At 29.4% G+C, this 20199-nt stretch overlaps 3 protein-coding genes across 3 annotated transcripts; all 3 read right to left on the reverse strand.

Annotated features, from left to right (window-relative positions):
- Positions 1-224: 224 nt before the first annotated feature.
- Positions 225-2062, reverse strand: LOC149890637 (uncharacterized). Its single transcript, XM_090080807.1, has 2 exons — positions 1241-2062; positions 225-1031 (listed from the first exon to the last, which is right to left on the reverse strand). The coding sequence occupies exons 1-2, from the start codon at positions 1329-1331 to the stop codon at positions 760-762; spliced, it is 363 nt and encodes a 120-aa protein (XP_089936933.1). The 5' UTR covers positions 1332-2062; the 3' UTR covers positions 225-759.
- Positions 2063-2917: 855 nt separating this feature from the next.
- Positions 2918-5913, reverse strand: LOC149890638 (periostin-like). The gene is made up of 5 exons (XM_090083450.1): positions 5428-5913; positions 5141-5190; positions 4200-4581; positions 3761-4059; positions 2918-3486 (listed from the first exon to the last, which is right to left on the reverse strand). The coding sequence occupies exons 1-5, from the start codon at positions 5513-5515 to the stop codon at positions 2980-2982; spliced, it is 1326 nt and encodes a 441-aa protein (XP_089939576.1). The 5' UTR covers positions 5516-5913; the 3' UTR covers positions 2918-2979.
- A 3357-nt stretch (positions 5914-9270) lies between these two features.
- On the reverse strand, positions 9271-19323 carry LOC149890639 (dihydropteridine reductase-like). The gene is made up of 7 exons (XM_090082896.1): positions 19141-19323; positions 18718-18907; positions 15953-16040; positions 14871-14923; positions 9876-9984; positions 9550-9633; positions 9271-9478 (listed from the first exon to the last, which is right to left on the reverse strand). Exons 1-7 carry the CDS (start codon positions 19225-19227, stop codon positions 9376-9378), a joined length of 714 nt encoding a protein of 237 aa, XP_089939022.1. The 5' UTR covers positions 19228-19323; the 3' UTR covers positions 9271-9375.
- Between the last annotated feature and the right edge of the window lie 876 nt (positions 19324-20199).

Consider the following 20199-nt stretch of genomic DNA (forward strand, 5'->3'; position numbering starts at 1 on the left):
TTAGCGACCTAGTATGGTAATTTCGGCACAATGATACGGTAAATTCGGCATACTTAAGAAAATTAAGATGTTCGTTGAAAACGCATTGATATAATTAAAATATTATAAACAGCTATAAATCTGCATTGTATAAAGTAATTGTCTCTTAAATGGAATTTGTTACACCTAATTGGCATTTAATTAAGGGCGTTGCAATTGCAAAGATTCATATTTTTTGAACCACCTATTTTAGTAAAGTATGAATACATCACCCAAAACAGAAGCCTTATTAGAAAAATGTGCTTCCAAAGTAAAATTGTAAATAAAATGATTACTAATTTCTATGATTTCGATGATTATTTCTAAATTCTGTTTAAATAAGAACTCATGTTTAAGCTTATAAGTAGTTCATAAAATAATATTTTACATAACTTCAATAGTTAAACATAAAAAGATAAAATACAAAATTCAAAGAAAACTTTATAAAAAGAGATTTATTGAAGAAAGTTAAAAAACAGTTTATCAATGTAACTTTTTTTTAAAGAATCAGTGTTTCATACAGTCATCACAAGTAAATATTTTTTTAGCATAAACACCACATATAGCAGCACATGTTTCATGCCACCATCTACAGCATTTATGGCATTTATCCCAATTATCCTTTAAATATGGATTGACAGGATCCCCATAACTGTACTGACACATTGCACAAAGTTGTTTATTAATCACACCTTTAGCATCAAGGTTATTCAAACACGTCTTTTGATGTGTAGATATATTTTATTTAATGCACTTTTTGCGTAGCTGCCTGTTCTTATATTTCAAAGTTAAAGATTCCTCTAGCTGAGATTCACATGGTGATCCATTAATTCTTCCAGCATGATTTACCCTCCATTTTATACCTGTTTGTTTTGTATTTTTAATGTCAAGTCCAACTAGTGGACTTGACATTAAAAATACAAAACTAACACCATGAGGTTGTGAGGTTTCATCAGAGGTGGCTAGTTCTAATGACTTCTGAAGTGTAAATGATTTGTTTGGTAAAGCAGATTCTAAATATAAATATTTAATCAAAAAAGGTGAATAAAATTAGGCAACATGTAAATTATAAAAAATTTGAACTATTTTTTTAAGAAACTTTTTTTTAGGTTAATAAGACAACAGATAAATTATTATTTTGCTTGATTTAAAAAAAATTAATTTGTATTTTAAATAAATGGTGGAACATGGTAAAAATAATACATCTTTTAAAATAATTTACCTTTTTGAGAAGCAATTACACATTCTGTAACAAAATCAATATGATCTAAATCTTTAACAGAGTCTAAAGCATTGTCGAGAGTAGGGTGCATTTCAGAGGTAATATTTGATTTTGAAATTTTTGATAAAACATACAAGTGATTAGTAGCCTTAGCTGCAGCAAAGTCTTCTTCAGTAAACACATTTCTATCAAATGGATATATTCCACATTTTTCAATATTTTACATGTTTTGAACCCATTATATGATGCTAACACACACACACACACATACACACACACACACACACACACACACACACACACACACACACACACACACACACACACACACACACACACACACACATTATTGTATATAATAAAATATTAACATATTATTGTATATAATAAATTATTAACATATATTTAATTTATATTGTGGGGAACTATTATTTTACTAAGTTTCACAGAGACACTAACGAACTCGTTATTATCTTATTGCTATCTGAATTTCTGAATTACTAAAATCAACTTCTTCTATACATAATATTTCAGACGCTTATTTCCCATTTTGGTTTCAGAGAAAACACAGGTCGGCAAATTCGGCACTGCCGAAATTAAAAACTATTTATATGCCGAAATTATCTCCTTAGAGCAGTCCTTGGGGAAACTTTTATATCTTGTAACATACTTTGAGTTTCATCTTATTGTTGCTCACATTTTATTCAGTTTATATTTTTGAATAAAATAAATAACAACTTTTGGTAAAAATTTCCGAGAAAAAATCATTTATCCTACATTTTCAAATTGGTAAAAATGTTAAGAAAAAGCTAATAATCATAATTTAACGTACCTGTAATGTAAAAGTAAAAGTTTAAAGCAGTATTTTTAGGATAATTGTTTATCTTGCTACAATACCCAATTATGATTTTAACATTCCAATAAATAAATATTTTTAGGTGTCTTTTGAAGGGGTGCCGAAATTATCTCCCTGCCGAAATTACCCTACTTTACCCTACTAACAATCGACGTTTTTATTATAAATAGTAAACGAAATTTTTTACAAAAAAATTAGTTTCTCTTACATTAGTTATAATTTTCTTGGAATTTTTTCTTAAGTAAAAAATTTATGTGAAACAATAAAAATTGCAGGTTAATTTATAAAATTTAAAGCATTGTTTTACAGCTTGTTTACTGTCGCAACAGCGGCCCCGGAACGAGGCCAGCTACAACCTTTTTTAATTTTTTTTTTTTTTTTTTTCTCGCTATCGCAGGAAAATTAATTTTTTTGTATTATAGCAATCAATAACGTATTAATAAGTCTTTCCGATTTTATTACCCTGCAAAAATATGTATTTTTTAAAAACAAAGTTGTTGGAAATGCAACTAATTATTTTTTGCTTACATTTTTAAAGGGTTTTTTTTGCATAAATCTGCAACCTGATTATTTTTGATGCTTTAAAAGGATTTTTTTTTTTAACACCACCTCTTAATGAAATTCCGATCTGTGTTTTTACATTGGTTAAAGATAAGCTCAAAATTTAAACACCTACGGTTTTTCAACACACGTGGTTTTTCATCATATTTTAATCTTTATAATTGCAATAAAACAGCTGAAAAGAAACTGTTTTTTAGATCGTGAAAGCGCTGTTTTGTATTAAGTACCCAGGTTTTAATTTTTCTAATAATGAATGTTAATTTTCTTAAAAATCAATATCTTTTTAAATACAATAAATTAAGGACTTCAAAATTTTCTAAATTTATAGTATACCATCAATAATGTGAATAACGCCATTTCTGGCGATGACGTCTTTTTCTACGACTGTTACTCTGTTATCAATTCTTAAGGTCTCTGAATCCACACGTCTTGCGGGTACAATTTTAGATACAAAGTTAGCGTTCATCATTTTTAGTCTATATATTACCCCTTGCTGGAAATTATTAAAATACAATACACCTGGTCCATATATATGACTCCACAAAAAGATTTCTCTGGTCTCGACGCTCTCAGACAAAAGATTTATGTTTTGCTTTAAAAAAACTTTGGTTTCGGGTAGAAAAACGGTGTATGAAAAGGTATTTTCAAGCAAACTTTTTATCGTTGTATTTCGTATAAGAAAGGAATATATTTGAAATCGTGGATCTGTGTCAATGATCTCCATAAGGGTTCTTTTTTCAAAGAACAAAACTTTATCCAGCACGTATATTATTGTGTTGTTTGCTTGAATGTATCCAGTCATTAAGCTTGCTGATTGAACAGATATAGCCTAAAAAATGATTTTATTATTGCTACAACTATTTGTAAAATTAACAAAAAATTTCTATTAGATTGCTAATGATGTTAAAAAAAACTACGAGTATTTTTAACGATGCAGATTTTTATTAATATTTTAGTAGAAAACTAATGATTTTAATGAAAAGTTTGAAAAGTATAACGCTGAAAAAATCTTTTTAGTCTTAAATTTGTAAAAATATTTTTTTAGACTTTAATAGGCTTGTTTTTATAACTTTTTTAGATGTATTAGTAATGAATTTACTTACATTTGATGACGTTGAAATAGTAATGTAATTTGAACTCAATGTTTCAAGCTCTGTACGTTCTAATTCTTCAGTGTATATATATCCGTAACAAATATGGTAACTAAAAATATTCTCTAAATTGCTATTTGTTAACAAGAGTGTTTTTTTATCATCGGCCATGTTCCGAAACGCACTGTTCGTGGGAGCAAATATGGTGTACTTTTGGTTTGAGTTGAAAACTTCCTTGACTCTACTATCTTGTAATATTTCTCCAAATGTTGTAAGACCAATTTTTTTCAAGGTAGTTATTGGTCCTTCCTCTATTTGCACATAAAAAAAATGATTATCACCGTTACTATCATCATCATCATCATTATAATCGTCATCGTCATCCTTATCCTCCCGTAGTCATAATCGTTATCATCATTAGCATATAAAAAATATGAATATATTCAAATACCTGGATTCAAAGGCTCGAGCAAATTGGCAAGTTTGCTTCTCTGTAATGGGTATTGCAAAGAAGTAAGTTCATTTGTGTGAACGATGTTTGATTTTTCCCACTGTTTTGATAAATCATCATTTTGTTCGTTCGAAGATTGTCTAGCTACTTCGTTTTGTGAAATCACCTGTTGGGTTGATATTACATCTTCAAAATTTTCTTTCAAGTTGATTGCACCGGACAATCCTCCCAAGGGCAAAGTTTTTTTTGAAAATGGATCTCTGTTTTGCTTCGTTTCGTCTGTGTTTTGAAAGTGGTCTTTAAAATTGCCTACGTGCCATAGACGCGTTCTGTCTGTCTTCGGGCTATCTTTAGCATAGTTTAGCAGAGGGTCGGTATTTTTCTACAAAAAAAACGAGCGATACGTAGGTTTCAAAAATTTTTTTATAACTCCAACATACTTTACAAAAGTTTAACAAACAGAAAAGCAAATAGTGGTGATTAAGCAGAAAAAAATACAAAAATAATTTATGCTTCGTTTTAAAAGTATTTTGTGGTTTTGCTAAATAAAATAATTAACCCAGGGCCATTTTTCAACTTGAGTTGAAAAATTACCAAAAGAGTTTTTCTCCAATTTTATAATTCATTACTTAGGAGTTTACTTAAATTGATTCAAAGAGTTTTTTTAAGTGTGCAAAAAAAAGAAAAAAGAAAGCACAAAAATAAAATGGTTTAAATAAAACCAACTTTTACTTTCGTTATCAAAATAGAATTTTTTAAAATCTGCTTTTTATAAGTTGAGATTTGTGACCGGTTCAGGTTTGTTGACATTTGTGACCGGTTCAGGTTTGTTTGCTATGATAATTCGATAACCAGCACGAAAATATTTTTGTATGTGCTTAAATAAATATTTGAATAGATTGCAATGGATGACAAAAGCGAAGAAAAAATTTTCCACTAACCATATTACCAAAAACATTTATAGTCACTTTTCCGTCCGCTTCAATTTTTGCTGCAAAGAATAAGTACATTTGTTAAGGCTATCGTTATTTACATAAATATATTGATATTATATAAACACATTTTATAACACATAAATTAATAAACACGTATTCATAATTTGCTTTAAACTACTTGTATCTATGCGAATACGTATGAGTGTGTATTACAAATTTAAAGATAAATACGCATAAATATTAAAGTGTATATGCATGGATTTATACTTCACAAACAAATATTATTTGGTTACTTCTTATATTTCTGCCATAGTTCAAACTGATTGATGCCATCAAAACAATCCCAACGTAAAATCTCTTATATACAGACATCTTTGCCATTTAGCCATTTAATAAATAGTCCACATGTAAGTACACTTCAACAAACAAAATATATATATTTTTTAAACTTCCTGTTGAATTTATTTGTCATAGAAGCATGCTACATCCGAAAAATCGATTCCTATCGCAAAAATACAAGTCATTGTAAACTTCCTTTGAATTAGTTATCGTGGTTGCAACTGAATTAACGATTTTCGTCATAACAATAAAAACATCCAGCTGCTTTTGCTAATCACCAAAGAGTGTTAACGAGGGAGAAATTAACTGTTTTAAATTTAAAGGTCCGTATTAAAGATTAACTAAAAGTTTTATGTAAACACATTTTTGACTCGGGAAGTCAAAAATGAGCGCATGACGGTGAATATCCTAAATCGTTTGAAATCGAAACGACAACGAATGTTTGAAGTTTTTCTTGTTTTAATGTAAAATAATTTTTTGCATTTCACCTGAAATGTAGCTGAACAAACAAGAATTACTTTGGTGCTTGGTGTTCGCGAATCGTTTTTTAAAACTAGTTTTTCTTATACTGGTTATTGTGTGGCTGGTGGCTTTTCACAAGCGTGAAAAAAGTATAGACCGTTTCTATTCCGTGAGGCAAATTTTTTGTGGGAAAATATAATCAGCAATTTTGTGTAAAAGTAATTTTCGTAATCTTAAATGAACATACCATGAACCTAATAATCTTAAATGAACGTAAGGCTCATAGCTCATAGAAACCGGTAGCTTAATCTGGTAAATAGCGAACACGTGGCAAGATGTTTCTCAAAATTTACTTCGTTTCCGTTTAAAATGTACCATGAAAACTAAAGATCAATTTACACTATAACTACTGATTGCTATTTTTGCCTAGTCAGCACAAAAGGTATTGGTAAAAAAAAAAAAAAGCAAAAGATTCCGTATATCAACCTAACCCCCCCCCCCCTCCCTGCTACTTGATTAGTTTCATGTTCTGAAGATTTTTCTTCTAAGGTTTTTTCTCCATAAAAGATGAGAGAAAAGCAGAGAAATCTACTGACTATTCTAGTAGAGTTTAAAGGTTTTCGTAAATGCCTATTTTAAGCTTTATGTAGTACTGTCGGTCATTGTAGATTTTGTGAATCTAACCCCCAATAAAATATACGGCCTAACATGCAAAACAAAAAACTAAGTTTTATTTTCGAAATATTTTTTTTGAAGGTTTGATTTAAATGATAAAATAAACAATTTGCAACATGTTTTTCTTAAAGTAAATAAGAGCACACTCGCGATAAGGTATTAATAAATACCAACTCTCGCATTAAAAGCCATAGTTTAATGCATATAAAGCTAGTAGCTGGTATGTTTTAAGCTGCTATGTTTAGTTTAATTTTTTAGAATTAGTTTATGACCTTGTTAGTTTTTAGCTGTTTTTCTCCGTAGATACTTCTTTTACATTCTATTTTCGTCTTTGAGTCTTGCAACTAATCACATGTTCTGGGTTAAATTAGCAGGTTTTGCATTATAAAATAACCATGGTACGCGTGTCACTATCAGCGAAATACAAAGTGTTATGTTTAGCCGATTTTATAACTTTATCATGGTTTTTATTACGTTTTCAACTTTCAACGAGCATCATTACCAAAAATAATTGTTCGTTCTTACTATTCTCACTTCTTGTATATATTTCCCTGGTTTAAAAGAGGCCGCTCTTTTAACTTGAACTAAGCTATTTTTCTTAGTTTTGAGTCTTGTCAAATATTTCAGTTATAACATCAGTTTTATTAGTTTTAGGATTATTATCGTTAAATTGTAATAAACTGTAAAAAGTGGTTGTAGTAACTTGAACAAGTTGCCCTTTATTCTGATGTTAAAAAACGTTTAAAATGTTTAGAAAATCTGTTTGTTTTTTTTAACAAATTTTTTCTTTATTTCTTCTTTTAAACGAAACATCTCGTTATGACTACCAATGTGAGAGTAGCATTTAAGTTGACTTTCCCTCTCAGTGTGCATGAATGTGTATCTAATTATTTGGCGTATCAACCTATTTGTCTCTTTCTCTTAAAATTCACATTAAAAATCTAAGTAAAGTTTTCACAATCCTAAAGCAAACAAACATTTTAACCCTATGTTACTGCTATAAACACCCAAGAAGAAACACACCCAAAACAAAAGCACGTTTTGGATGGCTTCTCTAACCTGTTTGGAATAAATGAATAGGTTGACATACAAATTCAAAAAAAAAATAATTATTACAAAAATTTAATTTTAACAAAGTTGATTTCATTCTTTTTTTTTCAACAACAAAAGCAAAAGTTAATGTGAAAAATTGGTGAAACAAAATCCGGAAACCAATATCATCAAATCTTTCCAAAGAAAAAATTACAAGAAGATCAGATAGCTTTAAAAGAAATAAAGGGATTGTTAATTTGGAATGAATTGTTCAAGTGCTTAGATTTATGCAAAGTATGAAGATCATGTTGCTTTTTCATAATATAGTCTTAAATGATTTCTATAAATTTTTGTATAAAAGTAATGAGCTAGATGTAAAATTGCTATTCAAAAGCTTCATCATTGTCATCCTAACCCTAACCCATAGTTTAGGACTGGAAACAAAGTTTACTAGCAATAATGAGCTCGAAAATTTTCCAACTTTTCTTTCATTAATAACAAAAAAAAAAATTTTTTCTTTCTCTTTTAAAAATAAACCAAGCTTTATTGGAGAGATGCAATATATTTTGGTACTTCGATATAAATCAATGCAATCTTACAAATTGTTATTAACTGTCCGTTTTCAAAGAGATCCAATTTAAAGAAAACTTGTTCAATATCAACAAACGAGTGAAGACAAGTTTTAAAAATGTTTTGTGCATTGGAAAAATTTGAAAAATTGAAAGTTTGATTAAAGAAAGTATGCGAAGGAAAATAATATTTAGATAACGAAGAATGAAAAAATGCAGCAAAAAATTTTTGATAAAATTATGAAATACAAGCAGAAGAAACTCAAAAGTTTGTTCGTAGTTCTGTTCTTAATGCAAAAAAGTGAGTTAAAGCAGTTTGGGCTGCGAAAGTTTTCGCATTGATGATTTGCATTCATGATTCAGAATATTTTATCAAGAGGAGGACTTATTATACCATTCAACCTCCATGTTGTTTATCCATGTGACAGTTTTGCATGCTGTTAAACGCTATAAAAACTTAAAAAGTCAAGTTTGGAGCAACATGATGAACATTTGGAGCAATATGATTTTTATTAATAATAATATTTTAAATTTGAGTTTGAAAATTTCCTTTTTCTCTCCACAGTTTTTTCGTTTAAATGTTTAATAAGAAAAACTGTTCTTACAAAATATCGTTAGACACTGTCATGTCAAAACCCCAATTTATAAATTCAAAAAACAACACTGATAAATTTTGTTTGAAATTTAACAGTCATCTGTTCGTGATTCCCACGCTTGATTCAGCCATTAGAATTCATTATTCGTTACCTTACTAAAATCAAAACCCCGAACTCAAAAAAATTTTAATAACCCAAAACACTTTCAGTGCATTTCTTTATTGCTCGACTATCTTTTTTTTTAGGCCGCATAATTCATAAACTTCCAAATTATTCAGTAGTAAAAGACATACGAGCGTCGTAACATTCGTAAGTATTAAACGTCGTAACGTCGTAACATTCCAAAGTATTAAACGTCGTAACGTCGTAAGTATTAAACGTCGTAACGTAGTAACATTCTCTGGCATTAAAACTTATTACTAACATAGAGGTTAACACCATAATGAAGGAACAAGTGAACAAATTAGAAAAGTTTTCATAATTATTCAGCTATAAATTTTACTGTTATGTATATATTTAAGAGATTATAGATGTATGCCATATATTAAGACAATTTCGTTTGAAAAATTCACGAACTCAATTCAGTTTCTGTTTTACCATCAGTTGTTTGAAGTTTTATCAAACTCCCCGAAGTTGGGACATTTACTCCATTTAACCAATTGATAAATAAGCTAAAAAAAATATGCAAGATTAATTTCGTTAACATAAAGAGAGAGAGAAAAGAAAAGTAGAAAAGGCTTACTCGGTGACGAACTCCAACGGTGTCCATGAACTATGATCAGCATCAGGCATAAATTTGCGATTCATAGGTGTATCCAAGGTTATTCTAAATGTCAAGATACACAAAAAGAGAAAATATTTTACTTATATCTGTATTTCTATGTAAAAACTGAGATCTGTTAAACATACACAAGGAATACACGATAGCATGATAATCCTCTGCCCTTTAAACGATGGAGGGCAGGAAAAATCTGACTGAAAAGTTTATGTCTCGAGTTGAGGACAAATCTTCTCTAAAATAAAAAATTGCAGCAAATTAAGCAGCTACTATCTATAAATTTTACTTACGGCAAAATAGCCACAACTTTAGAATTTTTTGGTAGGCCTCCAGCATCTGTAGCTAAGCTTTTTGTTAATTGATGGACTGCAGCTTTAGCCATGCCATACCCAATCATTCCTATTTAAAATCAAATAACTGTTAAATAAATCAACAATTGAGAGGAATTAATGAAAAAACACTTGCTTCGATTAGAATCACAAAGATGATAATATTTAGGGGATCGAACATGAATGTAGCGCGTGAAGATTTTATCTTTCAAATTTTATGCTTAAAAATTGCTACAGGTAACGGTTTAATATGCATATTTAACAATATAATGAAAGAAAGCTGTTTAAATAACATTAAAGCCATTTAACAATATAAAACGTCATAACGTAGAGCTGGTATCGTTATTGCGTTATATTTTTATGTTTTGATTTTAAAATACTCAACATGTATACAGTTGATCATTAAAGATTGGTGCTATTTTATATTTATTTTAGTTATATTCATGAACTAAAATCGGATTATTTTAATGTTTCGTTGATTTAGAAAAACTACAGGTTTATTTTCAGGTTTTAAAACTGTTATTTTAGAAGCTTGTTGTTTTAAATTTAACTTTAGATGAAAATAAAATGACAGGAAACGTCCTTGAGGGTTTTTTTTATTTGATTTTATAGCGCTTACATCTTCAATCATCCGATTGGAGCTTTTTAATAATTGGCTGTATCTTTTGAGCCTTTAAATCAACAGAACACACTGGAGGCTTTATGAAAATTCATTAAAAACATCGAAGTACGATGGGAAATCTTGTAACAGACAGAATTCGGTGCCAGTCAAATAATAGACTCAGAATTTAATTTTCTAAAAAGGAGAATAAAACTCAGAAACCAGAACCATCGATAACCGGACGCTAAGAAAAGAGCATTGACAATTGTTGCACCAGATTTAGGGTGGAATGCAAGAACCGAACTTGAGTCAAGTTCGACTTGAAATCTCAAGTTCGACTTTGTCAAGTCAGACTTGAAAAATTGACTTGAGCGAATGCGTAAACGAGACTTGAAAATTTCAAGCTCGTGCTTGAGAAAGTCGAACTTGAAAAATAGTCGAGGCGTTGAATTTAGGGCGTTTATCGGAAAATGCACTTCGCAACCAATAGCGGTAATGGATTTTTTTTACGGGAAAAACCTTTTACTGAAACAAATTCCGTGTAATGATATTTGTATAATATACGATTAAATAAAAAGTTAATAACAGTAAAAAAAAAAAAGTTCTTGCTATGTATTTTTCATCAGAAAAATAAATTCATCTTGGCACTTTCAGTTCCAAATCCTAAGTTGTTGGTAAACAACGGTTGGTCATATGTACCACTTAAGTGATCAAGACAATTTCTCTTGATTTCTCCATTTTAACAGATTCCATTTGAATTAAAATACATGCAAATGTTCTAGAAAATGCAGAATCTTATTTTGACGCTTTTTGGGGATGATACTATACTACAATGTATTTTTATTTATCTTTTTACTAATACTTTAATGAAAATAATGGTTTTTTTTAAAAATACTGAGAAAATTACTTTAAACAAAATTAGTTTTCTCAATACTAATACTACATAATACTATGTGTGTGTGTGAATATATATATATATATATATATATATATATATATATATATATATATATATATATATATATATATATATATATATATATATATATATATATATATATATATATATATATATATATATATATATACCTACACATATATACACCATTTACATATGTAGGTATACCATTTACATATGTAAGTCAATAGAGATCACATATGGAGACAGGTCTTCTGAAATTATTGGGCCACTTATAGAAACAGAAAAGAAAACTTTTAAAAACCATTGATAGCATCTTGCTCATTAACACATGAAAAAGAACAAAGTTTAACGTTAAACAAAAATCTCTTAATAAAAAAAAATACAAAAAAGCAATATAATGAAATTCATGATCTTGATAAAGAACTAATGCAAAAACAAATAGAAATAGATGATATAAAAAAAAAAACTCTTTCCAGAAAAAGCAACAATACAAACAAAACTTTGTGAAAATTTTCATAGTTAAAATTTTCACAAAGTTTTAAAAAAGCAACACAACAGAATTATTCTATGTGAGGATTATTTTTTTCTAACAATATCAGATCCAAATTGCTTTTGGAATGTTTTAATTTATCACTTTATTTTTTAGTGAAATTGTTTTTTTCATATATAATACTATTTTGAAATATAAAATGTAATTCTTTTGAAATAATATGTAGTATAAATATTTGAAAATAATGTTTTTGTTATTACACCCTTTATCCATTATCAGACACAAATTTTTTTTTAAAAAAATAAGTCTGAAATTTGACTTTTGCTTTGTTTCTGCAAAAATATCTTTAGTGAATGCTTTAGCACCACATTCTTCATTGCTATTTTGTATTTCATTGCCTCCACAATAATCATTTTGTAGAAGGGCAATGTTGTGAAGCACAAAACAGGATATTATTATAGCTATGGAATTTTGCAGTTTTGTTCCTAAGGGAATGTTAAGACAAGGGTATTGTTTTTTTTTGATATACCAAAACAATATTCAACAACAACATTCAACATGTGTGTACTTCTCAAGTTGTAATTGTATCTGATTTCATTTTCATTTTTGGGTTAGAAAAAGGTGTCATTAAATATTGTTTATAAGGATAGCCAGAATCACCTGAAACATGAACAACATTCAAAAAAAAATCCCTTTTTGTTTCGGTAAAAAAAGGGATTTTTTGAATTTGGTAAAATCTAAATAATGGTTGATAAATATAAATATTTTCTTCATCTAAGAAAAGTTTGAAGTTTGTATGAAATAGCAAAATCAGATATCCATGAAAACTTATAATCACTTTTGCTGAATTATCAAAGAATCAGCTTCTGTTGGAAACTTTATGTACTGATATCTTTTGTTAGCCATTTGAATTGAAATGTTCTAAACCACTGGACAAACAGTTGAGTTTCAGCTCTTCCAAATCTCCTATTATTCTCTAAAAGAGTTTATTTATTGTTATAATCATTTTTTGGTATAAAATGTTGTTATTTAAAAAGGTAATGTAAAATCTACAATAAGAAGGTGCCATTTTCTGATACCATTTCTTGAATATCTACTCACTTGGAATGAACTAGTAGCATAAAACCGAAATGCAATAGCCAGTTGTTGTACAGTTGAAAGAGGGCACCCTCGATTGTTAACATTGTTGTTAATAATGTCATTAGCTAATATTAAAAAGGTTTTTATTGGAAAATCTGTAGCACCTTTTAAATTCTATACCGTGGTAAACTTCTAAAGGATTAGCTCTGTCAATAATAAACCTTGGTATGTGACTTGGCTAGGATGTTCGACATTTCAAAAAGCTAATAAACATTTCTAATGGCATCAAAATATGACATGTTGAATCATTACATACGAGTTACAGGATGTTTTAAAAGACACACGTTTTCGCAATGTTAATATTCAGTTTTCTGTAATGAATTCATTTAAAAATATACTTTCACAATGTAACCTTCTAAATTAATTAGGTCAATATGCCCAAGTAACTACTTTTGCTTGTTAAAAACTCATTTTCATACTTGCAAAGGTTGTAATAAGTTATATAGTAATAGTAAAGTTTTGTTACGCATCAGCAAAATGATAATGGCGGTCTGTTTTTTTTTTCAAGTTTGGTTTCAAGATTGGTCTGGAGCAGACTTGAAAAAATGACTTGAAAATTCAAAAATTCTCGTTTTTCAAGTCTGACTTCAGTTCAAGTTCGCTTCTTGCATTCCGTTCAAGTCAGACTTGAGATTTGAAGTCTGACTTGAAATTTCAAGTCGGGTTCTTGCATTCGGAAGGAATTTTTGCTCTCTCAAGTCTGGTTTGAAGTCAGACTTGAAAACGGTCTATTTTTAGCGGTTTTCAAGTCTGACTTGAGTTGAAGTTCGCTTTGTGCATTCGCTCAAGTCGCGCTTAAGGTTTGAAGTTCGACTTCAAATTTGAAGTTCGGTTCTTGCATTCCACCCTTAAAGAACGAAAGGTGAAAAATTTGACATCTTGCGTAAAAAAAAACTTTCATTTGTAGCTCAGACGAGTTTAGAGAAAGCCGGAAAACGAGCGGCAACTGCAATAAGCAACATTTTCAACTTTTCAAAGGAGATCTCAAAAATACAAATGGTCCTGTAAAAATAACAAACATAGGCAGAAATTAGTGTTAAACTCCATATACAGAATGCAGCTGGCTCTTAGATGGAAATAGTGTCTAGATGGGGGTTGGGCACAGAGTATCTACAAAAAAATAACGTTTGCAAAGTCAATATTTACAATTTCACTTACTCCATTACAACTGCACGACGAATATGATGGCGCTATTGTACGGAAAAATGCAACTCCTTTCTCTACAAGATTTTGCAGACCCTTTAAGTTTGTTTTGGTGAAAGAGACCAATTAACTGACGAAAGAGAAACAACATAATGGAACAGAAAAGCAGAAAGGACTCAGCAGAACATACGAATCAAGATTTATTCAATTATTTCTTATCTTCTGATCATCCTTTCTTTTTATAGATGGCGAAAAATGTTCAACAAAAAATTTAAATTCAATGCTGAAACTGATTGTCGGATTTATTTTTTACCTTGATAAATATAATTAAAATTTATCTTGAGTATATAAATTGTTTTACCTTTTATTAAAATACAAATTATGAGCGGCCATACAGAATTTTATGATCGCGTATTATTAATTTGCGCTACAATCGCATTCTAGACCACTGCGGATCGATTCCATTGCTAAGTCACAATTGCAGATTGCAAGTACAGAAACAAATGATAACTGTTGACGTTTTTTGGTAGTAACTGTTATAAATTATATAAATAATATAAATAATATAAATAATATAAATAATATAAATAATAATTATAAATCACGGTAGAATTTTTTTGTGGCAATTGTTATGCAGTTAAATATGAAAACAAAAATTACCCCCGGTCCCTTTTAGGGCAGGAACTGCACCAGTCAATACGAGTAAGCCAGATCTAAAGTTTAATGTTTTCAAAGTTTTAGTAAAACAAAAATCTGAAGATTGAAAAAAAATGTTTTATTTTTAAAAACTAGTTGTTTTGTAAATTTGAAAGTAATTTAATAGCTACCCACCACTACCCCACCCCTGCTATTTCTAACAAGTACCCACCGCCACTCCAACTCTATTACATCCACCCTTTATAACGTAGGAATTTCATCTGGGAATCAGATCTGTGCACTTTTAGACGTGACAATCCGGTCTAAAGCTGTCCAGATTTCTTACTCTTTTTCCAAATTTTTCCAGAATTTTGAAAGTTTCAGAAACTTATGTTAAAAAAAAAAAACATTCACGATGCTTTATTTGAAAAGCCTTTTATACAAGACACAATTGGAATTTTTTTAATGCTCTCGTGCATTTTAATCCATGACTTGAAAGGTGTACTTTTATAGCTGGGTTTCAGTTTATCATGCTCATAGGAGTTTCCCTCGCGAGAAAAATTCTTACTCCTGATTTCAGAATCTTGCCATGTCAAAAAAAATTTTAAGTTTTTAAATTCAAGTTTTTAAAAAAATAATTCAAAAACCTGAAAAATGATTAATTAATTAAAGAGAAACATTTTAACATTACAATTCATGGATACAAATCAATTCTACATCTTTTACACATCCCCTCTGAACATCTTTCATTCAATACAATCAAAAATATATTTTTAAAATATTCCATATTCTTTATCGTTAGTTTTTGATGACAAAAAAAATTAGTGCCTTGCAAGAGATTTTAGATAGAGATTATAAGTAAATAAGTAAGTATTATAAGTAAGTAAAGCTGTTCAAAAATATATTTACAGAAAGCACATGAATATAATTATAATTGTATAACAGTATTCATTTATGATAAAAATATATAACAGTATTCATTTATGATAAAAATCAAGAAATACATAAATACGTATAATAGCAGATAAGAATAAATAACATTCAATAATTTGTGCTTCTGATATAATTAAAGGAAAATAGCATCAAACAATCATCTAACAACTTACTCATTCAAATGTGAAGCAGCAATGCTTGCGGATATAGTCGATGACCAAACACTCTGTTTCCACATAAGATCAGCATTTTTTATAAAATCTTTTAGAGAAGAAATTTGGATTTTGAAAAAGTATACATATTAACAGTATTACATCAATATTAAATAGAGCTTTGCAAAAGTTTAAAGTAGCCTATGAAACAAAAGATAAAAAACTGTTAGTGATGTTTATTGACTCCTGATCTAGCAGGTATCAATATTTTTGAAAAATTATCAATTAAGAAATTATTGCAGAGCAAATTTTATCAAATTTGAAATTAATTTTTGACACTGCTGTAGTTGATGTAGTTATTTAACATAGCAGCAAAGATTGGTAGAGATTTTAAATACAATTGTTTTTGTTTCAGACATTTTGTTTCAGACATGGCAACTTGTGATACTAGAAGCCAAACTGAACATCCACTTTTTTTTTATCAGGTTGACCTACCTACAAATTTAATCCCTGCCTGTTTAGACATTTTCAAGTGTTAATTGTTTCACCTACATGATGATAAAGATTTGTCTGGAGCACATGATTGAGCAAATGTTATTGCTAGCCAAGTGAAAGAGATCAAGTGAAAGAGCCAAGTGAAAGAGATCTATGATAAAAAACAAGTGTTTTGTCAATTCATGTTAAGAGCATTGTGATTTGAGTGAAGAGACTAATCTCACTTTTGTGTGACCTTGATAAAAATGCAAATTAGAAAATAGTTCATCTTCATCATTTAAAAATAAAATTCAATCATTTCAAAACTTGTTTGATGTGTGCACTTGCAAGTGCTTAAATGCAGGATTTCTGAGAGAAATTAGTGTAGGTTTTCATGTAAAATAAAAACAACCGAATGGGATTTTTGGGTTGATCAGAATAGAATTAGAAAATGCATCATTAAAAAAATGACAACACCTCAACATTTAAGATTGCAAGGAAATAAAAAAGAAAATGAAATAAATTCAAGAATGCTCAACCTGAGATGGTTAATTATCATTAGAATTATGTTTACAAAGCAGAAAAAGAGGAAGAAGAAGAAGAGGAAGAAGAACATGTTGAACAGTGATGATACCGTAATCTTAAGTGACCAGTCGAATGATGATTTGCATTCTCTACAAAACAGATACAAGTATGCAGAACTATGTAAGGCTCTTGATAGATGCATGATCAGTAACATAATTGTGAGTGTAGCATTCTAAAGAAACTGGTATGTATTGAATTTGATGGAAAATAGGATATGGCTCTAGTGAATGATACCAAATGCCATAGAAGTATAAAAGAGGAGCACTATGTTATAGTTTCCTTTTCAGAAATCAAACATATTGATCTTATAGTTCCAGAAAACAATCGAGCTACTAGTATTTTCAACTAGATCTTGTCAGTCATAAAAGAAACAGAGCCCATAGTAGCTCTTCAAGCAATGTGATGGAACAAATAACAATTCCGGTAAGAACAATGGCATATTGAGAAAATTTGAAGAACAGTTGGGAAAACCACTACAATTGCTGATTTCTCAATTACACATGAATGAGTTATTATTTAGAAAATATTGTTTATGAAAAAATATTTTTTATGTTGATAGTAGATGAACAACAGGACCTGCAACATCATCTGGTATCATTGTTAAAGCAGATATGTTCAATCCAAAAAACTTTCCAATTGTTGACTTTTTCCCATTTCTGGAAAGGTTGTTAGTCTTTCTGATGAGATCCATAAAGAACTCAGCACAGATCAGGGTATCTTCTAAAAACATGTTTGTCTGTACAGGTAGGACATGATTCAAGTTAGTACACACCATTTTTAGAGTGTAGCCAACCAGGTAATAAAAATCATGCTAAATGGCTCAAGAAAGTTAGCTGAGTCTTATGTTTGCAGATACCACAGACGGTTGTATCAAAATCATTGCAGAGACTATTTAGTTTTATAGTCAATACTTATGGCCTTACATGGTTTTACATAAAATGTCGTAGCAGATGCCAAGATGGGTCAAAAAATTTCTTTTGTCTTTTAAGGCAGTGCCAACAACTAGATAAGCAAAATCAAGATATTTTGTTTCCATTACTACAGAACAACAGTTATTTTCCTCATTCTAAACATTTGTTATGTTTCCCCATCCAGTTCAAAAGCCTATGGATATAAATCTTGACAAGGCATGGTTTAGTTGAGCAAGAAAGTGAGGTTTAAACAGCCTAAAGTGGATACCAAAGTTCATTTTAAGTAACAAGTAAATTTTTATTATTACTTGAATAGATTCTCTGAAAAGTGTTATTAGCTAATTGCTATTGGAAAGACATTCTTAAGCTTATGCAGTAATAACACTTTGTTATGAATAAAAGTTGGTAAGTGTTAACATTTAATAAAAAAAATTGAATTAATTTATTTTTTTAAATATTGGGTTATGTAACAACTTTTTAATAGTATTTAATTACTGCAACTAAATGTTTACCACAATTATTTAAAGATTCCTATTTACTTACAACCTTACAACTTATAAATAACATCAACACCCTCATGGTTTAAACCAGATCTGAACACACTTCATCTTTGATCTTCATTTTTTGATTTTATGTATTTGGAAATGTATTTGGTACACTACTTGCAAAACATTTTCTATTTAGATAATACATCTTACTGCTTTATTAGAAAAAAGTTTTTTTTCTTCAGAACTATTAAATATATATTTTGAAATGTTAAAAATTTTAATTTGTAGTTTAAGTGTAATATGAAAACATAAAAAGTAATAAACTAACCTTTTGATGAAGCACTTCCCCCAGCCCAACCTCCAGCCACACAAAATACTCCATCAAGTTTTTCACCTGCTAGCAGCTCTCCAACATGTGTTTTTACTTGTATCTCTTGTTTATCCCAATCACTAAGTTCTGTAACAATCACATTTTTATCAGCAGCAGCATTTTCAGCTAAATCAACACTTATCACCCACTGAAATTTAAAAAAATTATAGTTTAATTGTGTAGAGAAAAAAACTTGAGAACTCTGCATTAAGCCATGATAAACATCATGGCATGTGTCTACACAATATAACACTTATGTATTTTCAATCTCATCTTTTTTCGTAAAGACGAACGTTGATTCAGTTCTATACTAACATCGCATCAATTTGTAATTGTTAGGAAAGTTACAAGTAAACACAAATGATAGAAGAAAGTTCATACATAGTTTTTTTCTCTTAAAGCAGAGACACATGCCGATCCGAGGGCACCTCGTCCTCCATAAACCAAAACACGTTTCACAGCAGCCATCAATATCTAAAGATTTCTAGGAGCAAGTAAATCTTATTACGAAATGCTGTAAAATTCCGTGTGCAATGTCAGAATTCAAAATAATTTTGTCCGAGGTAGACTTGCCCATATTTTTTTTACTTTACATGCCTAAACTACTCCGAACTGAGTTTAATTGCAGTATGGAAACATAAAGGTTTCAGGGGAAAACCCACTTTTCTATTTTTAAGAAAAACAGAATTTTGTTTAGAAAACTTCAGTAGCCTTTAATGTTAAAGATTTTTAAACACGTCGTAAGTGTCTGATAACGGTGGTTTTTGGATTGGATATATTCCAAACTAATAGGAAAGCACCAATGAGCTCAGACGAGTTCGTCAAATTTGGAGGTGTTTTTGAAGTTAAAAATTTTGTTCAAGTTTTCTGAATAATTTGAGTTTAAATTTGTCAAGTTTCATTTTTATTCAAATATTTCAATCCAGTTTCACAGATTAATCAATTTTATGAACTTTAAAAAGCGCAATTAACTTTAACAAGCACAAGTAACTTTAACAAATACAAGTAACAATTTAACAAGTAAATTTTGAGAATATAATTCAATCCAATTTGACAACTTTAACAAGCACAAGTAACTTTAACAAATACAAGTAACAATTTAACAACTAAATTTTGAGAATATAATTCAATCCAATTTGACAAGATTGATAAAGTCAATATTCTCTCAGGCATAAACAAAGTTAGCTTCTGCCTTGAATATGTTACACTTAACCTGGCAATCGTTTTTGGATCCACCATGTTCATGAGCCAACGAAATCCTCTTCCTTCATTCAAAGGAAGATTATCATCATAGATGAAAGCTGCCATTCCGAAATTAAAACGCTTTTGCTTTGGATCACTGAACTCATAAAGAATAGACAAACTAAGTAAAACAAATTGTTGATAAACACAACGACAATTCGGTGGAGCTGTTTCTTATCTTAAAGATTATTAACATCA

Source organism: Hydra viridissima, unplaced genomic scaffold (assembly GCF_058129835.1).
Source record: "Hydra viridissima isolate aposymbiotic clone 2 unplaced genomic scaffold, HvirCarnegie_v1 scaffold_3, whole genome shotgun sequence".
In the NCBI taxonomy this organism is placed as follows: domain Eukaryota; kingdom Metazoa; phylum Cnidaria; class Hydrozoa; order Anthoathecata; family Hydridae; genus Hydra; species Hydra viridissima.